Below are 24713 nucleotides of genomic sequence, written 5' to 3'. Positions count from 1 at the left end.
TGTGCCTTATAATTTTCAATTTTTTCTTTGAATGACCAATGAGTTATTGATATTTACGGTCACTCAGTCTGGTGTTAAAATATAAGAACAAATCTACTAATTAACTATATAAAGTTTTGAGTGATGTAAAATCCTAAGAATTTGTTTTTGAATTAAAATTTATTTTCAAACAATAACAAATACACTTACTACATAATTTTTCGCATAACTGTATAGGATTTTTGTAATATAAGCAAACATAGACATTTTCAAACAGAGTATTTGACGGTATATCGTTCTTAAAAGTAAAAATATTTTTTTTTATTAATCATTGACAAAAAGATAATGGACCAACCTTGCTTCAAGAACTACATTCTAGCAAACTGAGATAATGATCTAAAACCAAAAGTATATTGCTTTTATGAAAAAATATGCATAGGTTTTAGACATTTTTAAAACAACAAATTGAAAAATACGATTAGTATATAAAAAATATATTGGTTAGCTTTAAAACATCGGCGAAATCTCGGACGACAGGTAGCCAACTGCCTCCTAAGACTCCTCTTTTAATATTGTTTATATAATATAAACTCATAAAAAATAATATTTTGAATGTTTTGGTAATGGGTTTTAGCTGCTTATATTTCGATACAATTATTAATTAGAAAGATATACATGTACTGATTTAAACTTGGAACACTACAACAGGGACGCGAGATTTCGTGAAATTTCGATCAGTTGCCAACCTGTTATTTATGTCTCTGCTTTTAGTAAAATGTTATCTTTATAAATGTTGTATGTTAAATGTTATATATATATATATATGCAATGAAGGACCATTACAGTGTTGGTATAAGCGATGAAGAACAATTCTATAGTGTTGGTAAAAGCTATAAAGGACAATCCTAGTGTTGGTAAAAGCAATAAAGGATAATCCTAGTGTTGGTAAAAGCAATTAAGGGCTATCCTAGTGTTGGTTTAAGCAATTAAGGGCAATCCTAGTGTTGGTAAAAGCAATAAAGGACAATCCTAGTGTTGGTTAAAACAATAAAGGACAATCCTAGTGTTGGTAAAAGCAATGAAGGACAATTCTAGTGTTGGTAAAAGCAATTAAGGGCAATCCTAGTGTTGGTTAAAGCAATTAAGGGCAATCCTAGTGTTGGTAAAAGCAATAAAGGACAATCCTAGTGTTGGTTAAAGCAATAAAGGACAATCCTAGTGTTGGTTAGAGCGATAAAGGACAATCCTAGTGTTGGTAAAAGCAATAAAGAACAATTGTAGTGTTGGTAAAAGCAATGAAGGACAATTCTAGTGTTGGTAAAAGCAATGAAGAACAATTCTAGTGTTGGTAAAAGCAAAAAAGAACAATTCTAGTGATGATATAAGCGATGGAAAACAATTCTAGTGTTGGTAAAAGCAATTAAGGGCAATCCTAGTATTGGTAAAATCATTAAAGGACAAACCTAGTGTTGGTAAAAGAAATGAAGGACAAATCTTGTGTTGGTATAAGCAATGAAGTACAAATGAAATGTTAGTATATGTAATGCAGGATCATTCAAGTGTTGTTATAAGCAATGAAGGACAATAATACTGTGGTTTCACCAATATTCATTATATACCAGTTTTCGTGGATTTCGTTTTAAAGTTGATCCACGAAATTAAGTGTTCATCGAAGTTCAATTTCTACTTACAATTTGTATTGTTGTAGTCATCAGCAACGAGTTAAAGTATCTTTGAAAGTGTGCTTTTCACTTTGTCCACGAATATTGATGCCCTTGAATAATAATAAAACCACAGTAGAGCTGGTAAAAGCAATGAAGGGCAATTGTAGTGTTGGTAAAAGCAATGCAGGACCATTCAAGTGTTGAAATAAGCAATGAAAGACAATTATAGAGTTGGTATAAGCTATGAAAGATAATCCTAGGGTTGGTAAAAACAATGCAGGACTATTCAAGTGTTGGTATAAGCAATGATAGACAATTATAGAGTTGGTATAAGCAATGAAGGGCAATCTTAGTGTCGGTATAAGCAATGATAGACAATCCTAGTGTCGGTATAAGCAATGATAGACAATCCTAGTGTCGGTATAAGCAATGATAGACAATCCTAGTGTCGGTATAAGCAATGATAGACAATCCTAGTGTTAATATAAGCAATGAAGGACAATGATAGATTTGGTAATAACAATGAAAGAAAGAATCCACCCTCTTCCACGCACGTACATTCCCTCACTCTAAACAAGTATGTACGTACATGCTTGCTTTTCGGATAACTGAGAAAGAGTCATGTGCTCCCAGTCCATATGTAATGGAAAGTCGATGTTATATTAACCAGTTATAGTTTGCTTACAAATGGTAAATAAGAATGTAATGTACTCTTTATCCGGGGTGATTCTCCTATGTATATTGTACCAATGAATGAAAAAAAAACCCAAACTCAACGTCAAATGGGCACCCCCCCCCCCCCAAAAAAAAACACACAACAACACCAAAAACCCAAAACCTTTGCCAATTAGTCATAGTTTTTGTGACATTGCTCATTGTTTACTAGAACACATGCATGTATATAATATTGTTGAATCGTGCTTAATTTTACGTTATATATCTTTGACATTTGAAATCTGTACTCTTTGTGAAGTATTTCAAGATCGATTGATTGTTTTGGCAACAACGAAAACAAGACGGCGAGAATTTTCGACATACTTTTTTGACTATTCTGTTCTTGTAACTTTCTCTGATCAATAATATCAATAAAGTATTTTTAGTTCATTGTACTTTTCATTTAAACTTATGACAAATTCAAAGAGAACTTTAAATGCAAAAAACATCGGTGGTTCATGAGTTCTGAAGGCAGCAATAAATGACAAAGCCTGCTGGCGCTAAATTCAAACCCACTTAAACAACCAAATGAAGCATCCAACTGCTCAAATTCACATTGAGCAGTACCTGTTGTATTCATGGAGGAAAGCTTGCAACCTTTTTCTGTAGTGTTACTGTAAAATCTGAAGTTTTTTTTAGTTTAAATACGATGAAAATTAAACTTAAGGGTTTTTTTGTTAAATGGCTACTGATTCAGGTCTGTTCTCATTTTCTTGGTCCCTGACGGACTCTCTCAAAGAAAAAACAACAAAGAGAAACATGATGTCGAGTTTTATTTATCATCAATCTCGCATGGTGAGTTTGATCATGAACAATGCCTCTCAAATGCGTAAAAAAAGTATCTTTAGTTAACAATATTTAAAACTAATTATCTCATAATGATAAAGCTTTCACTGACAAAAGCAATCTGAAAAAAGGGAATGTTTCCCAGGGCGAAGGCTGATCTCACAAATATTCTAAAGTAAGCCCCATAGTGGGTGACATCTCACCCCATCATAATGTATTTGATACTATAGTATAATGTGTTAACCTTTCAAATCTATGATGAACATACAAATCCTTACAAAGATATATACCTATTTTTGGTTTCCTTTTTTTTCTTCAAATTTTCCTCTTTTTTTCATATTATATATTATTAAATTTTTAGATTTTTCTCTATATGCATCAATACATATACTATAAAACAATAAGAATATAAAATGAAGCTGTGTAAAACGCCCATTCTTCATAAATAACACACCAACAAAACACTAGATCACTGAATATTTGAACAAAAAAGGTCAATTAATTCTTTGTGATACATATTTAAAAAAGTTCACAAACATAAATAAGTTAAGGACAAATGAAAAGACATTCAGGAACAAAACTAAAGCAACTGAAGTACTTTCAATGTATAAAATAAAAACAAAAATATAATATAACAAAATTTGCAAATTATTAATTATATGAAGAATTAATTTTCTCAAAATTTATAAAATTTTAATCACGCAAATTTTTTTTTTATTCCATATCAACATGCACATGATCATCCTTTGAAAATGATATGTTGTAAAAGCACCAAATGCATTGTTCATGTGCAAAATTAAAATGTTCAATTATACTTAAAAAATCTCCAACATGAATCTCTTTTCATACAAATATGTACAACTTTGCACCAATCAAAAACTAAAAAATATTCATATGACTTCTGGAAAAAAATTAACTTCTAATGCCAAAAAAATTTCAAAGAATGAGATAAGGTACATGTACATGTATCTTAGTCTCAAACATACAGCCAAAAAAGTTTATATGTATAAAAGCCAAGTCCATTCCCTAATCACACAACTTTTAGCATCTTTTAAGTTAGTGGATAGGGTCTCAGTAAAGATTCACAGAACACAATAGCTTACAACAACAAGAGCCTGATAGAAGTATGGCATGTAGCAGGTGCCACTGGACTTCAAACACAGGGGCTACTAGTATTGCCTCCACAATAATCAATAGCAGCAGTAGTAGCATAAAGACACTCAATTCTCAAATCTTGTCATTAATTTTCACAAAGACATGTCCATTTTATATGTATTCAAAGTACATGTATTCACTGTGAAATATACCAGTCTGCTGAAAGAAAAAACTTTAAAAAATGATTTGATATAAAACAGGTATTTATTTCAATGGAAAAAAAATCTGTTTCTGCAATACTAGTTCAGAAAAATCTGTCCTTAGATTTTGTGATAAAATGTGTGCATGACTATATATGCATTACAGTTGGTTACATAAAACTGACCTCAATACAGTACAATTACCTATATCTGTAACTACATGATATCATTAAGATATACATTTAACACCACAAATTAGTATTTTTTACTATGTAAGAATGAATTCCATTGATACTTTAACACATTATCAAACAATAAGAAATCGGATGACCCGATAATGATCGTTACATTTTCTATTCTATCATACAAATACATGTGCATTTTTTTTCTTCAAAATATTGTTCTTCTTGCGCTGAATAACCATCTAATGGATGGTTGACGAAAAATGACTATGGAAACTGTCCTGACCTCTCGTACAACTGAAATTATAAATACACTTGTGTTAACAGTTCAAGAGACAAACAACTGATTCAGTGAATATTGGCAGCAAACAAAATGGATCCTCATTACTGATGTCAATTAACTAACTTGTATCAAGGAATAACTTGTGTAAAAACAAGGAAGAAAACAAATTTAGGTTGGTCTAAATAAATAAAATCTAAAGAAATACAAATATTTGTTGGTCATCTTAAATTGTCTTTTTCAGTACAGAATTTTATACATTAGGTACAATTTGTTTGGTTTTACCATGTCTGACACAAGTATGAAGATTGCCTAAAGTTGCTTTCAAAAAGCCAGTAATTTGTATATGGGTTTATCCACAGATGCAAGTCCTGTGACTAACAATCAAAGAAAGATAAATTCCATTCAATATCCACGTTATGAATGAACAGTCACAGTTGAGTTTCTTGTTTGTTAATATAAAATGTAGTGCTAACCTAATGCATTTACTTGATGATAATGATTTTATTTTAATACATGTACATTTGTTGAATATTTAGTTAGATGGTTAACCTAGATCTACTGGTACTTTGAGTTTTCAAACCTCGTACATGATCACTGTCATCCCCAAATTCCTGGAAAAATTTGACTCATTATAAAGTCAGTAACTGGTAACTTAAGGTCAAGATCTAGTAAATGAAAGGTGCCTACAGGTTCATAAAATTTAAGATATAAATTCTTTCAATAATGCTTCATAACAATAGCTTTGTTTGATAGGGTGTACCGGGGCTAAAATTTTTGGTAAACACAATGAAAAATCATGTTTTAAACTGTCATTTTCAATGAAATATCAAGGAACTGAGGAACAAATTTCAGAGTTTTGTCCATTTTTGACTAATAAATTATATCTAGAATGCCTTCAGTCTCCCCAAAAACGGAATTAAACAAGCCCTTGACCTCCTCTTTAAAATGATGTCAAATTGAATATAGTAACAGGGATTACTTTTATCATGATTTAACATAGAATGTCAAGAAATTGTTTAATTTTCTACATAATTCCTTTAAAGTCGTAAACTACGGGAAAAAAATTCTTCAAATCAATTATGACGTCATAGTGGTTCTAGCACCAAAAAGACTGGAATCATTTACTAGATCTTGACCTTAATTTTGGTATGGGTACTTACAGAGAGGGACAGCTGTTGATCTGATTTAGGCACTCTCCTCCCCCTCCCCCTGAGGAGTGGGTGTGGCCTCCTTGTCCTCCTTCTGATCTTCCTCTGTAATGATTTATGCCTTAATTATGAACATGTATAAATGCACTGATGCACACACATAACATTATCAACATACAGTTGAATTTCGGTATTTCAAACACCGATATCTTGAATACAATGGATATGTCGAAGTGATTATTAGGTCCAAAAGACTTAAACTTTTAGTATTTTACCCTTGATATCTCGAATACTCGGATATCTCGATAGGTTTGACTGAATATGAAAAATACAGTCAAACTTCGTTTTTTTCGAACTAGATGGGACTGTTTAAATCTTCGAGATATCAAAGTATTCGAGATATCAAGGGTAAAATACTTAAAAAGCTAAGTGGTTGGGACTTACAAATCACTCCGACATATCCACTGTATTCGAGATATCAGTGTTCGAGATATCGAAATTCAAATGTATATCTCATGCTTTTTACATGTACTGATATCTAATAAAAATGTTAAGATCAGACAAATATATACAGGTATGACCTAATGTAACTTGTAAAAGCCCACCTTTTTTGGCTTCTGCCTCTGTGTCTTCCATATTCTCAGCATTAGTTTCTTGCTGGTTCTTAACATCAGCTTCGACTTCAGTCTGGGAGTTATTCCCAGCTTCATTTCGAGCTGTCTCTTCCTCAGTTTCCTTCACAGCAGGAGGATCTTGTTGAGTCTGACATTTGTCAGAAGTGCCCTCAACCTGGGGGCTACTGCCTGCTTTAACAGCAGGATCCTTTGGTGGGGTCTCAGAGTCTGCCAAAGTCGGCTTCTCTGACGAAACACCACCCTCTGACTCCTTTTCAGAGGAAGCTGATACCAGTTCCTCTGATACTGGAGAAATTTTCTCAGAGTCTAAGTGATCAGAGTCACTTTTGGAATGTTCAGTAACATCTTCATTGCTGTCCAGTGGGGCTTTCTGTTCATCTACTGGGGTTTTATCTTCTACTAAAGTTTGTTCTTCTTCTTGTGTATTTTCTTCTTCTGTTTCCTCTTCTTTGTCCTTCTTTTTCTTTTCGCTTTTCTTTTGTTTAGAGGACTTCTCCTCAAGCTTTAATTCCTTGCTTAATCTTGTTGACAGTGGGTTTGGTGATATAGGGGAAGTTGGAGTAAACACAGGTGCATCAGGATTGAGATTGACCTTAAGAGGAGAGCTTAAATCATCCGAGACAGATGTTTGGCTCTGACTCCTGTCTGTCGAGAAATCCTCACTTGTCGTACAATCTTCCCATTCATCCTCGTCTCCCTGGCTTGGTTGTCCGGGAGCATCCTCAAAGCAGCCTTTACCATCTAATCCATCCTCATGATAATCATCAAACAGCTCCTTCTGCTCAAAAATTTCATCTTCTGCTGAAATGCCCTGCAGTTCCAGTCCAATATCATCCCCCTCTTCATCCCACCACAACTCCTCTGCATGAGGTCCAGCCTTCTTTTGGTGGGCCTCAGCTTGGTCTCCACAATGGGGCTCATTCTCTCCATCAGAGTACTCCACTTCCACCTGATCCGATTTCTTTCCTGGTGTGTTGTCCACCTTAATGACCAGCAGGTCTTTCTTACATTCCACATGCCGGTCCTCTCCAGAGTACGTCCTCACTCTCCCCGGGTCGTTCCCAGTGCTTCCTCCCTTGTTTCGGGCTCTCCCTCGTCCCCTGCCTCTTCCGACTGGACGTGGTGCTGAAGCATCTTTCTCTGCCAAACGTTCTTGTGCAACTCCATTAGCTTGTGGTTTCCCCTGGGATTCCTTGGAATCTTTACGTCCAGGTCCTGAAAAGATTGTTATAATTTTATCATTAAAAAGGCTTTCTAAATCCTATCTCATTATTGTAAAAATTTTTGTTTATAATATTCTATAAATTATTTTATTCATTTAATTAATCAAAATTTTTTTTTACAGTTAACCACAGTTTAATAACTCATTATTTCACAACAAATTCATCTTTTGGGTGTTACCAGGAAAAATAAATATTAGAAATAATATGGACAAGCAATGTGATAAAAACAAGAAGTAAGCTTAAATGTTAAACTAAACCAAATATGCATGATTGTTTGCATACACTGTATGTCTTATAAATATAAATGTAAATTCACTAGCCAACAAAACAAAACAGCAGTTCTAGCTCCTTAATGAAACTCTGTTATTTCTATATGCAACACAAATATCTTTATATTTCATAAAGGATGATAACTAATACCAATTCAGCTCAAAATATCATCCCAACTCTTGTTATTAAGGTTGAAGCTTATTTCTACTTCGAAATGAAGTACATGTACCATTATTAGTACTTATTACACTGTATAGTTATTAAATTTTCCACTCATTGTAGCCATACCTGCACATGCAAAACTCAGGTAAAAAACAAAAATGGTATGTAAGGTATAGTATTTCATTCACAACTATACTGGGGTAAAAAATAAAATGGGAAACAGGTGGTTAAATAAGATAAGTATAATTCCCTCTATAATACCAGGTCTATACATGTATTATTGAAAATGAAAGTACATCTACATGCACATTCCCAAAGTTTAAGGAGTAAAAAATCATATACATAAAATAATGTCATAATACTCGTAGCTGATTAAAGATTGAGTATGAATGAAATTACTGGTGTGAGAACTAAGTATGAATCATGGGATACACAGCTGTATGGGACGCTGTGATGAGCATGCCCTCACCTAGAGGTCGTTCATCCCTGTCCCCTCGGTCAAATCGACCACTTCCGATGCGACCAGCTTTAAGTGAAAAGGACAGGCAATGTCAACAATGATCAGAGATTCTCTTGTTGTTATAAATTTAACCATACCTTTAAAAGCTTGTTTTTCACAAAAAAATTGATACCATCCATCAACAATCCTTATTTCTCAACATTTTATTGACTTGTGTCTTTAATCGTATTGGACTGAATTTTCTTTCCCCACAAATAATTCAAACAATTCACAAAGGTTTGCAAGCACTCATGAGCACCTGCACTGCGGAATTGCAGCTTCCAATGGGTAGGTACATATATCTATCATTCTGGTTACCATCAAATATCACATTTGGGATTATCAAATTGCTTCATTATTAAACAATATTCAATATCTGTGTGAAGGTTGAAAATCATTATGAAGTTCCAATGACTGAGGTCCGTCAAACCCATTTGATACACAACATCATCCAACAAATCTTGAAGTAAGTTGAATGACTTTCTGATTACAATAATATTAATTGAAATACCAAATCAAACATTGTTTCATTATTAAACAAAAAACAATTATCTTTTGGTAAATACTGCAAATCACTGTCAAGCACTAATTATAATAATTGTCACACACAGGATTGTACTTAAGGTTCATCAACTGAAAGTCAGTCCTTTGTCCTTTATCGAAAACAGGAAAATCGTTCAATTCCAAATACTGTAAACAGCTAAAATAATTCCCTCATACGTAAATGACAGTTTACACAAACTATTAATATGTCATAATAATTATTATGGTATCAAATTTGTAATGTTTGTGAATTTAATAAGCGATAAATATGACCTGAAACTTTTGACCTTGTGAACTGTACAATGCATATACAATGTAAATGAGGGTCCTTCACCTACCATAATTTAGAGTTCAAAAATTGTCAAATATAGTCTAATAAATTCAAAATACCAGTACATCTTAATTCTGTCCTTTTAACATCAGTACCAATATACCCCAGAATTCAAACCTTTGTTAAAAAAGAGAATCAAGAACAAAAATATACCATACACATTTGATTCGTCTTACCATGTCACCTTTGAACTTATGACAGGAAAAAAATTCCAACCATTGGCTTATTAATTGTATGTTCATGTAGTGCATGCCTTTCAAGCAGATTGACCATAAGACCACATAAAATTAAATTTTAGATTATCATCCCCGCCCGCCCCTCTGAAAATGGCCCGCCCTGATGCATTTTATTTTATTTTGAAACAAGAGGCCCAGGGGCCACATCGCTCACCTGAGCAACAATTGCCTTAATTCTGATCAAATTAGCATTACAGTATCAAAATATCTTGACAACTGAGTACAGTAGATCTTGCTAAAAAAATTGAAAATCTGCCAATTTTTATCAACCTCTTATTTTTTGGTAAATACCAAGCCCCTTTTGTTGTTGTACCTGTAAGAAGATTTGTCTCTATTCCTATATACCCCCCCCCCCCCATTTCATGGCCCCATTTTTCTCTAGGGAATCATGGTTTCATCAGACTTAAATCTGCATAACCTTTGCTTTCACACTAAGTACTGAGTTTTGAACCGAACACTTTCCCAGAATAGTTTTAAAGATTTTCTCTTTATATTCCTACGTAAAAATTCAAACCGCCATCACAGTCCCGCCCTACCACTAGGGACTGTGATTTTGCAAACTTGAATTTACACTACCCGAGGATGCCTCTACACAAGTTTAAACCCTTTCTGGCCAAAATTCTTTAAAAAGAAGATTTTTAAAGATTTTCTCTATATATTCCTAAGTAAAAATTCATCCCCCATTGTGGCCTCACCCTACCCCTGGACTATTATTTAAACAAACTTGAATCTATATGATCTGGGGATCCTTCCACTCAAATTTGGGCTTTCCTGGCCTAATAATGTTGAGAAGAAGACTTTTAAAGATTTTCTCTATCTATAAAAATTCATCCCCCATTGTGACCCCGCCCTACCCCCAGGGACCATGATTTGAACAAACTTGAATCTACACTTCCTAAGGATGGTTACATGCCAATTTGAGATTTCTTGGCCAAATATTTTTGAGAAGAAGATTTTTAAAAGATTTTCTCAATATATTCCTATGTAAAACTTGATCTCCCAATTGTGGCCCCACCCTACCCCCGGGGATCATGATTTGAACAAACTTGAATCTACACTACCTGAGGATGCTTCCATTTCAATTTGAGCTTTTCTGGCCTAATAGTTTTTGAAAAGATTTTTAAAGATTTTCTCTATATATTCTTATGTAAAACATGATCCCCCTATTGTGGCCCCACCCTACCCCCGGGGACCATGATTTGAACAAACTTGAATCTACACTATCTGAGGATGCTTCCACTCAAATTTGAGCTTTCCTGGCCTAATAGTTTTTGAGAAGACTTTGGCTCAGGTGAGCTAAAAAAGGTTAAGTTTACAATACAATAAGTTGTTAAAGTTGGTTTCTGGAAGAAGAGACTTTGAAAATTTTCTTAATAAATATTGAAATTTTTTTTAGTTTTTTAATCTTTAGTTTTTAAGATCTGTGTACAAACATAGAATCGTGAGCAAATCTCTGTATCTTGCTTATAATTCGAAGCTTAACACTCAAATATGGTTAGTAAATAGAAATTGTAAACAATTAAAACACAAGAAACATGCACTATAACAAATAAAGAACACAATTTATATTTTCGAAATGAATCATATATATACATGTACATGTATATACCTACATATTTCCGACAGCGATATCAAACTCTATTTAAACTGAATAAACTCGAGAAAATGCCGAGCATCTCAACAAAACCTATTGCATTAATATACCATTACGCAAAACATAATGCCGAATCACCGATAGAATGAATTGTATTTCAGTACTTTTTTGATACATCAGATTTTGCTTAATTTGCGCAGGTAAACAGTTAACTGTTTGATTTACCGAAGTCTCTGTTTGATTTGATACGTAAAAATCACGAAATACAGACGATAGTTCCCAGGTTACAAAGCATAAATAATGAAAACGAAACGAAAATCAGAACAAGCTAACACCAACGTCATGTGTGAAAACTGTCAACGCATTGAAATATTTAGCCTCAATTTACTTCACAAAATCGGCACCAATATATTTTGCATGTTTCAAAAATTTCCCTTCATTCGCGAACTGTTGCACAACAAGCAAATTCATCATAGTCAGATCGACCCTTTTTCGTATAATGTCATGGCTGCTTTAAACAAAGAACCTCGTTTTAGATGTATGGAATACGAGTCTTGGTAAAATGGGTACGCAAACCCGGGCCGTGGCAAAATAAAAGCCGGGGCAGATCGGCAATCGTCAATTCCAAATACGCATTATTTTGCAGCAATATTTACAGCAAATATAAATATACTGGTCCATCAAATATCCTGAAATTTTAATGAGATTGGCAGATTAATAACTGCCAATCTTTTGTTTTGCCCAGGCCAAGTCTTGTCTACCCATTTTACCGGATGCCGAATCCGAAGCTATTTAACTGATTGAAACACGCCTTTCCTTTATTATTATTTTCGTGATAACTCATATTTGAAACAGAATTAGACCTTAATTTTTGCAATTTATATTTTCCTTCCCATAAGGATAATTTATGCTAAACTACGTTGAATTGGAATCAGTAGTTCTTGAGAAGAAGATTTTTTAAAATGCACCCCCCTTTTTCTACAGTTTCAAGGTTTTCTCCGCTTTGAATACAGATCGGACTTTTATTTCTGCAATTTATATTCGCCCTCCCATAAGGATGCTTTGTGCCAAATTTGGTTGAAATTGGATAAGCGGTTTTAGAGAAGAAGTTCAAAATGTAAAAAGTTTACAGACGGACAGACAGACGGACAGACGGACGGACGGACGACGGACAAAAAGTGATCAGAATAGCTCACTTGAGCTTTCAGCTCAGGTGAGCTAAAAAAAAGTATTGAAAAAAATTTTGGGAAAAAAAATCGGCTCCGATACAAAAACTTCAAAAGATTTTAATGGCTGTCTAAACATGTGTGTTTCCAGTCATGATTGTAATCATAAGGATACAAATGTCTTCGTGCATTAACAGTTAAGTTGAAATAAAATGAAATTAAAAGATTAAAATTGGGTTTGGTTACTCATATTTGCATTAACAATTTTTAAAAAATAGAGCAGTTGTTATTTCTAGAACATGAACAGAGAAAAAGGTGTTTTAAAAAAATAAAATCTGCCCACCCGCCCCATATTTTGGCAATTCAGGATGAGAAATATTAATTGTGGCCTAATGTACTATTTATTTATATTAGACTCGTAAAATCACTCCTCTATGATACACTATACAAGATCTATCAATGTCTCAGAAGGGGTCATCTCAGAGTGGCCTTTGTTTCTTTTTACTTTAATCCAATTATGTTTTATAGATTGGGTCTACATAATTTCACATCATTTGATACTTGTATACCATCAAAGAAATTTTAAAAGTGCTTTCTTCAGATAAATTTACTTGAAAAAAATTTTGGAAAATAAAAAAAAAATATGTCATCACTTTTGAAATTTTAGTAAACAATTTATGCTGACATATCTGCTAACCAAGGTTTTTTTTATACCAAGAATAAAATAGACAATTGCTGGCTTGCAAAAAAAAATTGGAAGACATTTCCGGAACAATTTATACAATAGACATAACGAAACTTGTAAAAATATACTATTATAACAAAGTTGATCCCTTGACAAAAGCATTGATAAAGTCTTATAAAGCAGAAACAGATTGAGAGAGAACAATTGTATTGTTTTTCTGTTGTGTCTGATAATACCTGTGTTTGTCCTGACTACGGCTAGATTACCTGGTCGTTTTCCTGGCTCTACTCGCTGGGCGACTTCTCTGTAAAATAATGTGTTAATATATACATATATATCTTCAACTCTTAAAGCCTCATATGTACATGTGTATATATTAAGAAAAGACCAACAGGCAGTAATATTTTAAAAGCATCTTTTGGTCAAGAAAAAGAGCATCATTTTTTTTAAATCTTAGTCTCTTGCCATCTTGACTTTTCTTGTGATAAAATTTACATTTATTCCATTTTCATAACTTCTGAGAATGCTTTCTGGTTTCTTTGATGACTACATGCACAAAAGATCAATACCCGGTAAATACTGTTATGGTCAACATTATTTGGTTGTAATACATGTACAATGAAAAAAAGTAGGCATACTAGGCCAATATACACCACATTACAGCGAGTTAAAACAAAATTGTATATCTTCTTACTCGTCTTTTTTGACATCCCATTCACGTTTCCACTCGCCGGATGCTGATTTTTGTCTGTCTATGCGAGCCTGATCCACTTTCTCTCTCTCCGCTTTCCACTCCACATACTCCCTCCTTTCTCTTCCTGTCATGTTTATTGACATCTCCATTTTACTTCTAGGAGGACCACCTCTTCCTCGATCCTGAAAGATATTGTTCCAAAGGTTTAACAATGTTAAAGGACTGTAAAATGGAGATTCATGTATGAAAAGACAGAAATTGCTGTTGTTAAAAGGTTAAACAATGTTGGAACAAAAGAACAATGATTTGTATACTGTATACAGGGTTATTTTTGCCCCGTGTTATTTTCGCCTCGTGTTATTTTCGCCCTTAAACAACTGCAAACGGTTTCGCCCTGTGTGTTAACATAGATATTATTTGCAATATAGAATTCGCTTAGTCTTAAATTCGCCCTTTGACAACGAGGGCAAAAGGTGCGAAAATAAAATGGGGGAGAATATTTCCCTGTAAACAGTATGTATTGACTTAATTCCGTGTGAGTAATAAGAACCTGTCTATCTCGTTCCTTTCTCATTCTGTTTTTCACGTTGCCAAAGTCTTCTCCACCATAGTTCTTAGGGTGCCGCCTGGAGAACTCGCCCTTCGGATTCTCCATCTGTCTCTCACCATGACGATATCTGTCGGACAAGAAGTTGTACGCTGGGTCTGGTGGAGGGCCCTACAAGGTCAAATATCTCTGTATTACACTAGCATAAAGTGGTCAAGATTGTTCAAACAAAACTTTTCGATTATATGCCTAAAGTGTATCATGATATATGTAAGAAATCATACAAGTAATATGATGTTAATATTGACAGTTAATTGTAGGGATTTCACAGTACACAGTTTTCTCAAGTACATATGCAACATTATAGGAAATGCATACACTTCCAAACTTGAACTTATACATATACAAGAAAAAATAAATCAAAAGTAACTCATACATCACATGCAAACAACTGTCACACAACTAAAGGCAATACTGAACATCAAGAATTTCATGCCTTTCCTACACAGAGCTTTTTCCAATACTTTCATAACTTTCGTTCTCTGAAAAAACTTACGAGAGGGCTCTTGGAGAAGTCATAGCCTTTGTTTTCATTCCTTTGGTGTCTACCACCATGTATGCGTTTGGCTTGAGGTTCAAATTCTGATTCTCCTTGTGGATGATTCCCATCCTGAAATCCGTTTGAGAAGTCTTGACCGGAGTCTCCAAAACTTCGTCGAGTGTCACCATTCCTGGAATAAGGCCTTTGAAACCTTCTATTCCTTCTGCCCCTGTTATCCCTAAAATCATGTTCCCGAAACTCTTGATTTCTGGGCTGATAGTTGAGTTGCTGGTGCTGTCTTTTAAGAGCTTCATACGCTCCTTCTGACACCTCCTCATCCTGTGTCAGGTTTACTGGAGGCCGCTTTCCGCGACGCTGGTTCCTTCCCTGCTCCTCTTCATTGGACGAGTGCCGCTGATAATGATGATGTTCCCCACGAGCATCATTTTTTTCGTGAGACAACGGTCTCTGATATCGGGGTTTTTCCCACCGTTGATCCTCAACTGCCTCTTCATCAGGGAAGGTTTGAGACCCAGGCCTCTGAAATCGAGAAGATTTGGAATTTTTGGAGGTTTTTCTTGGGCGAGCATCTGTTGAGCCACTATTTTCATTAACCATCTGAATATTGCGGTCAGTGCTCCCCTCTTCTCCAGAAAGATTGCGTACAACTCGAATATCCTACACCAATATACAACATCATGCAGTATAACAGGAAGCAGCATGCTGTTAGTACAAATGTAGGTATTGCATTAGATTGTATGTGTATAAACATTTAATAATGTTTTATGAAATTAATTACAAAATTCTCTGTTTTAATACAATAAATGAATCTTTATTTTTTTCGTAACCTTTATTTCTATTTCTACAAGAGACTCTTCACATCAATGTCTAGATTATTGAATAATTTGAAAATTCACAAATACAAGGAAATCACATAACTCATATATTTTTCAAATCAACAACCCATTCTTATGAACTGTTATAACTCTACATACATGTGCTATCATAATTTATCTTCAAAACTAATTTTCAGCATTGATGTAAACATTCTTTCTTTTTCCATATCTTAAATTAGGCAATACTTTTGTTATACTTTGTTACACAACACTAATAGATGCTATTTGGTTTGATCAGAAAAATGCATAATCAAGGGCCCAAAGCTTTAAAATACAACAATCAAATGACATGCAACTTGAGTAATTATCCCATCCATGTACATTCATTAGAGCAGTCAATTTTACCAGTCATTCAAGTAAGTAAGCTTCCAATTACTTCTAACAAATGCAGGTACAATTGCATTTTTATCTGACCATGCAAAGTTCATTACATACATGTAAGTCTTCTGTCACGGGCACCTGACTTTGTTTAATTGCCTCATTTTGAAAAAAAATTAACACCAATCTTTATGTGTTCACTGTTCATTCAATATGTACATATTGCCACCATTTTGGGTGACATATACAATTCTGTCCTCCCTTTAAAAAGTCATTTATCTCTTTCCAGAAGCAGAAGATACAGAATATAGAAATATTTCTGTGAATTCCAAATACAACGTGGTATTTTGGTTGTATCAGTAGTAAGCCAAGATGCTAAAGACCAATAGTAAGGTGAAGAGAATCGCAAAATGAGTTAATTCTTTAGTTTCAGACAGTCCTAGAAAAAATCCAGTATGGTGCCAATGTGAACCTTGTATATCATTCAGAAGAGGGCATATTTTTTCATTTATTTAAAATAAAAAAAATAATGTCAGATGCCTGTGTCTTCTGTTTGTCTACATGTACAATTACAGGTCATGCGTACCTGTGCCCTTGGAGCATCCCTGGCTCCCTTATTGGGGGATCTCCCCCGGCCGGCAGGTTTAGGCTGCCTGGGTCTCTCTTTTTTACCATCTGCTGATTCTTTGGGAGTTTCTTCTCCAGGTAGAGGCTACAACATTCAAAACTCTATCATTACACCCAGAGAAAACCCTAATACATCATATCAACTTCATTCTTGACAATTCCAACAATTTCAATTTTTTTTTGGGGGGGGGGGGGGTAAGCAACACACAAACTTTTAATCTACAGTAAAAGCATAATTTTTATCATATTGTCTTTATGATAATGAGAATATTCAAACCTCACTTTGTTAAAATCTTCTAGCAGTAAAAAATCTCTAAAAAACATACCTTTGTCTCTTTCCTGGGTGAGGCTGCATTTTTAGCGCCCCCTGAAACTGCCCTTTTTTCTGCTTCTATTTCCTGTGACAAAGAAAATCCTTCAAATTCAAGGAACATATAACGTGTATTCAATCCGTAACTAGCATGGCCTTGCTGATTGGACATCATTTTCTATATACTATCAACTCCTCAACTTTATCTTTATCAGCTTTAAAGATAATGCCTGCTTTTGTAGACATTGTTATCATAATCTTTGTACATGTATGTTACATACTACCGACCAATACTATAAATACATATCCTTGATTGAATGTAGTCTACACATGAAGGTGTATATCCTTACTTCGTGTCTCTTTCGAAGAGCCTCGTTTTTCTTCCTTATCTCCTCCATCTTCTTGGTGAGTAAGGCTTCTTTTTCCTCTTTTGTGAGGATGTCCAGGAAAAGTTCCTGGTTTGCATTTACCTGCAACAAAAACAACCACTATAATAATAAGTACAGTTCAAAACAAAGAATATTATCATATATCCTTTACAGTAGTAGAGTCTACAACATATGCTGTAATCATTTTTATAACTTTCTAACTACATGTATATGAAATTTCGTTCAGAGACTCAATTTATATCAACAGACTGATATAGTAGAGCCATTGGAACATGGACTCAAAAGGGTTAATCATGTAAAATTCATGTTTATGTTTGTTATTTGATGTATATTCTATCCTATGGACATTCTGTCATTTGCTCACAGAAATCCACAGCAACTCTTAGTCTTAGCTGCTCCTATGTAATCAAAACATTAATTTCACTAAAGTCCAATGGAATCAAAGCATATTTCGATTACCATCATAAAGGCCAGCATCAAATTTTAACTTGTTTTGAGGTGTAAACTACATGCAGTTACACCAAAAGTCCATGGCCATGTTAAAATGGTTCTATATCTAAACGTTTAGTTGTGAGATTGTCCTGCTAAAACTATATGCAGTACTGCAGTTACATTAAAGTTCCATGGCCATGTTCCAATGGTTCTATTTGTAGATGTTTAGTTGTGAGATTGTCCTGCTAAAACTATATGCAGTACTGCAGTTACATTAAAGTTCCATGGCCATGTTAGAATGGTTCTATATGTAGATGTTTAGTTGTGAGATTGATTGAATGGTTCTATAAATGTCTTGTTGTGAGATTGCCCTGCTAACACTACATGCAGTTACACCAAAAGTCCATGGCCATGTTTGAATGGTTCTGTATCATGTATATGTAAGCATTTAGTTGTGAGATTGCCCTGCTAACACTATACCTGACTAGACATGTTGTTGTATGGACTCTGGACAGCTTGAAGAGATTCTAGTCAGCAGCAGATGGTAGCTCACTGTTGGAGTCTCTATTGCCCCATTCCTGCAAGTACACATCATAAGTCTGCATACAGAGTTTGATTTATGTATTATGACAGCTTGAATAGACTGGAAATAACGAATGTTAACAAACATTTTGGAATCTGTATCTCTGAAAGCCATGTGTTATTATCACTGACTTACTTTGAGAAATATAATATGAAAAGCAAGTTTCTATATAATACATGCATTCTAGATCCACTGTAATTACCAGTAAACATATTCCAATGCACTCCTAAAATCTAAGTATTAAATAAATATCTTAATAAAATTGAATTTCATAAAATGTGGTACCGTACAGGTTTCCAGATTTACATTTACTGGTATAATATATATATATTAATGTTTTTAACACCAACATTCATCTCTTCAATTTCTAATCTTCACAATCTTTAGAGAATAGGATCTCAATATGGTAGTTAAAGTTTATGAATAATAATATGTATATCTACTTTTAAATTATATTACATGTTGCGCAACATAAAGATCAGTCATTGAGTGCATGGCTATGTAAATATTATTAATATACGGTTACTGAATTAAATAAATCCAACATATACCATCCCTAACATTACATGTACAAATGAACCAGACACATGACATTCAAACCACAGACAACTGAACAAGACTCTTCTTCCAAAGGCCAATCATTGGCGACATATGCATGTAGATATCAAAATGACTAAGACATATAAACACTCAGCGAGACTTTCATAAAGCACAGACAATAAATTGTAACTTTCAATCCCTTTATTACAAAATAACAGTTATCACTTTCTAACATTTATTAGCACTTGGTGAAAGTGACAGACTAAATCTATGGCAGTGTGTTGTGTATTACACATGTAAAAACTGGGGGTTGACACAGAATATTAAGTGTCAGGAGTCATTTAGAGCTGACCTAGGCAGCATACCTGAAATACCTGTGTCTTTGTTATCAATCTATTGAGGAGAATCAATCATCCTACATGTAAAGATACACCTGAATAATCTAGGCATAAAATAAGCAACATAATTGGGTTTGTTCTGCTATTGTGTAATTAAAACTCAATTCTAACGATGTCTCCTATATGAATATTAATTAAGACACAAATTTCATAGTTGTCTTTTATATTCAGTGAATATAATTCTCCACTCCCATTTCCTTGTAATCACAAGATTCTCGAAAATGTATGTATGAAGTTATGCCAAAAAATAATAATAAATAAAAGTATTCATGTTTATCTATCTAGCTCAGAATAAAATGAAATGCACTTAGCAAAACTAACATTTCTGGTCCAGCCTATCTTAGCCAATTATAATTCCCAACCCCCCAGAAATGTTCCTGGCTTCCTATTAATTAGTTTAAGATACACGTTACCTATACTTAAATATACAATTTCTTTTAAAGTCTATGAGTGATTTTATGAATTTCATCACATCCCTATAATAAGTTTGTCTGCTCTCTGTAAAACATTGATGAAATCACCAAACCTCAGAGAGGCTTCATTTAGAGGTTAACATATGTGATGCATAAAGAGCAGATGTACCAGTATCAGCTAGTACACATGCATTAGCTGCTGTGCTGGGATATCCTCTACAATCAAGTCAGCACATGTGTGTGTCTGTGCGTGTGTGTGTGTGTGTGTCTGTGACTGTGTGTGGTATTCACGTGTCCCTTTGATATGTTGCCCTAGGTGTAAGAATGTCATCTGGCATTTTGTCAACCCTTGACTTGTCATTCATTTAAATATCTTCTCATTTGTTGAGGAATCCAAGGGAAAATAATATCTTCTCAGTGCTTTTAAGCATGATTTAATCTACATGTTCTACATACTCCTTGCGAAAAAGGCAAACAAGCAAGTTTATACAGGTTCTTGGCATGCAAAACCGTTTCGCACTGGACATGGGAAAACCTCTTAATTGAGCAAACAAACTATCAAACACCTCAAAATTTGGAGAGATAAACCTGTTTCAAAGTGCATGAATCTTGACTGTACGATGCAACTAACAGACCAAGCATCTGCTGAAAATGCAACACAAACAGGTTCACACAAACTATGCAAATGATTTACAACAAATGTGTTATACATGTATATTCAAATAAGACTTTATAAAGTCTTAAAAATGATAAATTTTCTAGAATATTAAAATGCTGTTATAGTAGTACAATTCAAAGTTCAATTCAAATTGAACTTTTCAAAGTTAGTTTATGTATATTGGTCCATGTCAGCAACATTTGCAAGAAGGTTAATTGACATACCAGGCCATATATGCATCCCTAAAAAATGATTGGAATTGCTGCCTGTCCGTTGCTAGACCCAGGGGGTGGGGGGGGGGGGGGGAGAGAGAGAATTTTTTACAGTTTTTACTAAAAATGGTACTTAATGCTTTCTTGATATCTCCTTTAAAAAATATATCAAATTAAATATTAATATGTATCCGGATTACTTTCCATATGATTTCAAATGGAATGTGATCATCACATTCCATTTGAAATCATATGGAAAGTAATTCGGAAGCATTCTCATATGAGTCATTTCATTGTGATGACTCTTATGAGAATGTTTCATTTTCAACAAAATTAAAGTATGAGAAAAAGAAATATATATATAATATCAAATCATATAATGCCATTATGAATCTAGCACTAAAAAAGTCACCTTAAACTCATTTACTAGCTAGATCTTAACCTGAAGGACAAAAAAGTATTTTTTCATGTCAAAAGAGCAACACTGCATGTTTTCTGCTTATATGTCATCTTCCCAAGTCAACAATTTCTGAACAAACCTAACAAACTTAAGGGTTTGTAGGCAGCGGAGTGGACCTAAAATCTCTTGGCTAGAGATGAGGAGTTATATTGTACACTGTATGTATACATGTATAAGAAATCAAGAAAAGCATTGAATTTCCTTATCCCTTGGAGTTTTAAAATGGATAATGACAGACTATATATCATAAGACTCAAGAAGATCAAAAGTGTGCATGAACTGGTTTTCAGAACATAGGAGAAAAGTGAGTATTAAAAAGAATTTTGATATATAGGCCTAGGGTTGGATACCGTTAAGAATTAAACGGTACGATACCATACTGGTATTTTTGAAACGATACGGTATTTTTAACGATATGGTACTAGACCTTAATAAATGAGAATGATGATTTTTTTTTCTTCAATAAATGTGTTTTTGATCTTTCAGTGTTATAATTTATAAAGATAGTATCGTATATTTACAATAACATACGAGTTTACAAACTATGTTTATGCTTCAATCTTTTAATAAAAGATTAACAAACAAATAAATTGAATCTGATTCTCAAATGTTTAGTAAAGTTACTGGTATTTCCCCCTTTTTCCAGGCAAAATAACTGACAATGGTTGCAAACACCACCATCTGATTTCCTACTGAAATGAGACTTGACAGCCGAGCGCTTTACCCGGTTGCCAGCCATTGTTTGGTCGCACTAATTGACGAAACATCAGAAAATAGAACGGAAATAATTAAAAAACTTTTGTGCTATATTGTCTTTAATATTACTTATTAGGTTTGTTACTGACTGTTTAAAGAAATTTGTGGGGTCGGTAAAGTCCATAGAAGGCGAGGCGGAGCCGAGCCTTCTATGGACTTTACCGACCCCACAAATTTCTTTAAACAGTCAGTAACAAACCTAATAAGTGTTTTGTTTTGTCGAGGACCTAAAGTTTGATATGTAAACAAACGTTTGTGTAGAAAATCAGTTCAAATAACGTTACGTCCGCCATGTTGCGCTATAAATTTTGACGCTTGCCTTTTAAAGAAATTTGTAAGGCAGCCACGTGACGCGTTTCATCCAATGACATCGCGACATTCTAGTCCGAGGCAAAACAATTTACATTTATTGTCAGAATAAAATTTAAACACTATTATTGTAAATGTATTTTACTTTTTTTTTAAATTATGTATTGATTTATTAAAGTATTGGCAGTCGAATCAAATATTGTACTAAGAATGATAAAGCACATATTTTGTTAATTAGCCAGCCTCTCCTTTTAATACGTGGAGAATTCGATTTTAGCGAGTCTTAAATCGTTTTTTAAAATTATTTTAAATGTATAAAAAGGTTTCAAAGATACAGAAATACCGTTATTAGTACCGGTATTAAATGAAACGGTATTTTACCGGTATTTTTAAAGCAACTATTCGGTATGGTATTGGTACCGTGTACCGGTATCCAACCCTATATAGGCCTAAATAGAATTTTTTCATCTAACATACCATGATAACCATACACATGCATTTGTCAAAGTTGTACGTTTTAACTTTAAAAAGTAATAATCTACTATACAACCAGCCAAAAGAATCTGTATGAAAAATTTGGCCTTTTTGTTTTTCTAATTATCAGTCCATGCTTGCTGCCAAACCAAATGTTCCCCCCAAATAGTTGTTTAGGGATGAATTAATGAGAGAGTGGAGGAGTTTTCACCGGAGACATAAATAACAAAGTAATTCATTTAATAAAATATCTATACATTTGTAACTGTGTAGTTTTATTATAACAACCAACCCCTCTCCTCTCTCGCATTATGTATGACAATTATGGGTAAGAAGATTAATGTCATATCACAGGCCACACATCATCAATGATGTAGTTACCTTGAAGTTATATTATAAAGAGATAAAGCATATATATAAGAAAGCTTTTCAATTTTTTAAGTTTAGTCATTATATAAAACTTATCAAATTAATTTCTGTTGGTAAAACGATGTTTTACACAAGTATTTTCTCCCACTCATTGTTCCCCATTTGGTGCCCCACATCACACACCATCACTGATTGTTCGTTATCATCTTTCAGGCGCATCACATCTACGTTTGCTTAACTCAGTAAAATACATACTGTTTTGCAAACTTTAAATGTGGGTTTAGATGAGACTATATCAACTTCATACAGTTTTAGCAATATTAAATATAACTTACGAAAAATATAACCTGCCGTCTCCCAACAGTTCAGGCACTCCTCTAGTTTTTACCTCCAACATTGAAGAGTTCCTCTTCCAAATATAGAGATCTTTTACGAAAATGTTGCAGGTGCCCTTGATACTCAAAAATGAAAATTATATCAGCGATCTAGAAGGACAAGGGGAGTCAAACTTGTTAAAATAAATGACATCCGATATCTATATTACATAATATGGTGAACAATAATTAATTTACATGACTGGCAATTTTCATGTGCTTTTTTTTTTAAATATAAAAAGAATTGAAATGCCGTAATTATTTATTTGGTTACAAATACAAAGGATTTGATAATTCAAGTCAAACTTGGCATGCACGTAGCATAGGTGGGGGGCTGGCTCTTCCACTTTTTGTCGCAGCATCCATTTTCTTTCGAAAAAAATACATAAAGAAAACTTTTTTCGGGAGATAAGAAAGCGAAGTGAAAATATTAAGGAATTGAAATTAAAAGCATAACTTACAAGTACCTATGCAAATATTCCTTCGATGAAAGATGCAGTAACTATTTGTAGATTTAGAACGTGTCGTATTCTTACTGTACCTCCATGTATATACACTGAAGGTGGACGCTGGGATGATACTATAGCTAGTCTATATGAGGAAATAGAATTGGCACTAAATTATGAAACTGCAACCTGCATGAAACAGGGGATGAAAAATCACTGGATTTTTTCTTTTATAATTGTCCAAGATCGAATGTTGACAGAATGATTATGACAGAAAACCCTTTCCCAATCAAATTATTAATATTCATGGAAATACAATACATGTAATATTACTTTATTAAATACATTGTACATGTATATTATGAATTCTGAAAAGAAACAGTTCATTTTTTTAATGTGAGTTTTTTTCTTCATTTTTTGAAAACATGAATTAGGCTCTTTTAAGTCAACATACCCCTTGCATACATCAATTAAAGAAACAATTTTTTAAAAATCTGTTTAGATTGTTTATCGCTTGCAAACAGTTTGTTTTTGTTACTAATGTGATTTTATTTAATTATTTTTCGGTTTTT

At 33.7% G+C, this 24713-nt stretch overlaps 1 protein-coding gene across 6 annotated transcripts; it reads right to left on the bottom strand.

Annotated features, from left to right (window-relative positions):
- Positions 1-3113: 3113 nt before the first annotated feature.
- Positions 3114-23784, bottom strand: LOC105347042 (coiled-coil domain-containing protein 9). 6 transcript variants are annotated; one of them, XM_011455920.4, is made up of 13 exons: positions 23657-23784; positions 18630-18727; positions 17679-17798; positions 17345-17416; positions 16978-17103; positions 15193-15855; positions 14640-14807; positions 14090-14271; positions 13632-13699; positions 8811-8867; positions 6657-7901; positions 6064-6156; positions 3114-4917 (listed from the first exon to the last, which is right to left on the bottom strand). In XM_011455920.4, exons 2-12 carry the CDS (start codon positions 18639-18641, stop codon positions 6089-6091), a joined length of 2781 nt encoding a protein of 926 aa, XP_011454222.3. In that variant the 5' UTR covers positions 18642-18727; positions 23657-23784; the 3' UTR covers positions 3114-4917; positions 6064-6088. The 6 variants fall into 6 exon arrangements, with proteins under 6 accessions (XP_011454222.3, XP_019930399.3, XP_019930402.3 ...); XM_020074840.3 differs by having other exon boundaries at positions 13662-13699; XM_020074843.3 differs by having other exon boundaries at positions 15193-15717.
- Between the last annotated feature and the right edge of the window lie 929 nt (positions 23785-24713).

The sequence above is a fragment of the Magallana gigas genome, chromosome 6 (assembly GCF_963853765.1).
Source record: "Magallana gigas chromosome 6, xbMagGiga1.1, whole genome shotgun sequence".
Taxonomy (NCBI): domain Eukaryota; kingdom Metazoa; phylum Mollusca; class Bivalvia; order Ostreida; family Ostreidae; genus Magallana; species Magallana gigas.
The sequence above is the reverse complement of the archived record's forward strand: the minus strand, read 5'-3'. Positions and strand labels throughout refer to the sequence as shown.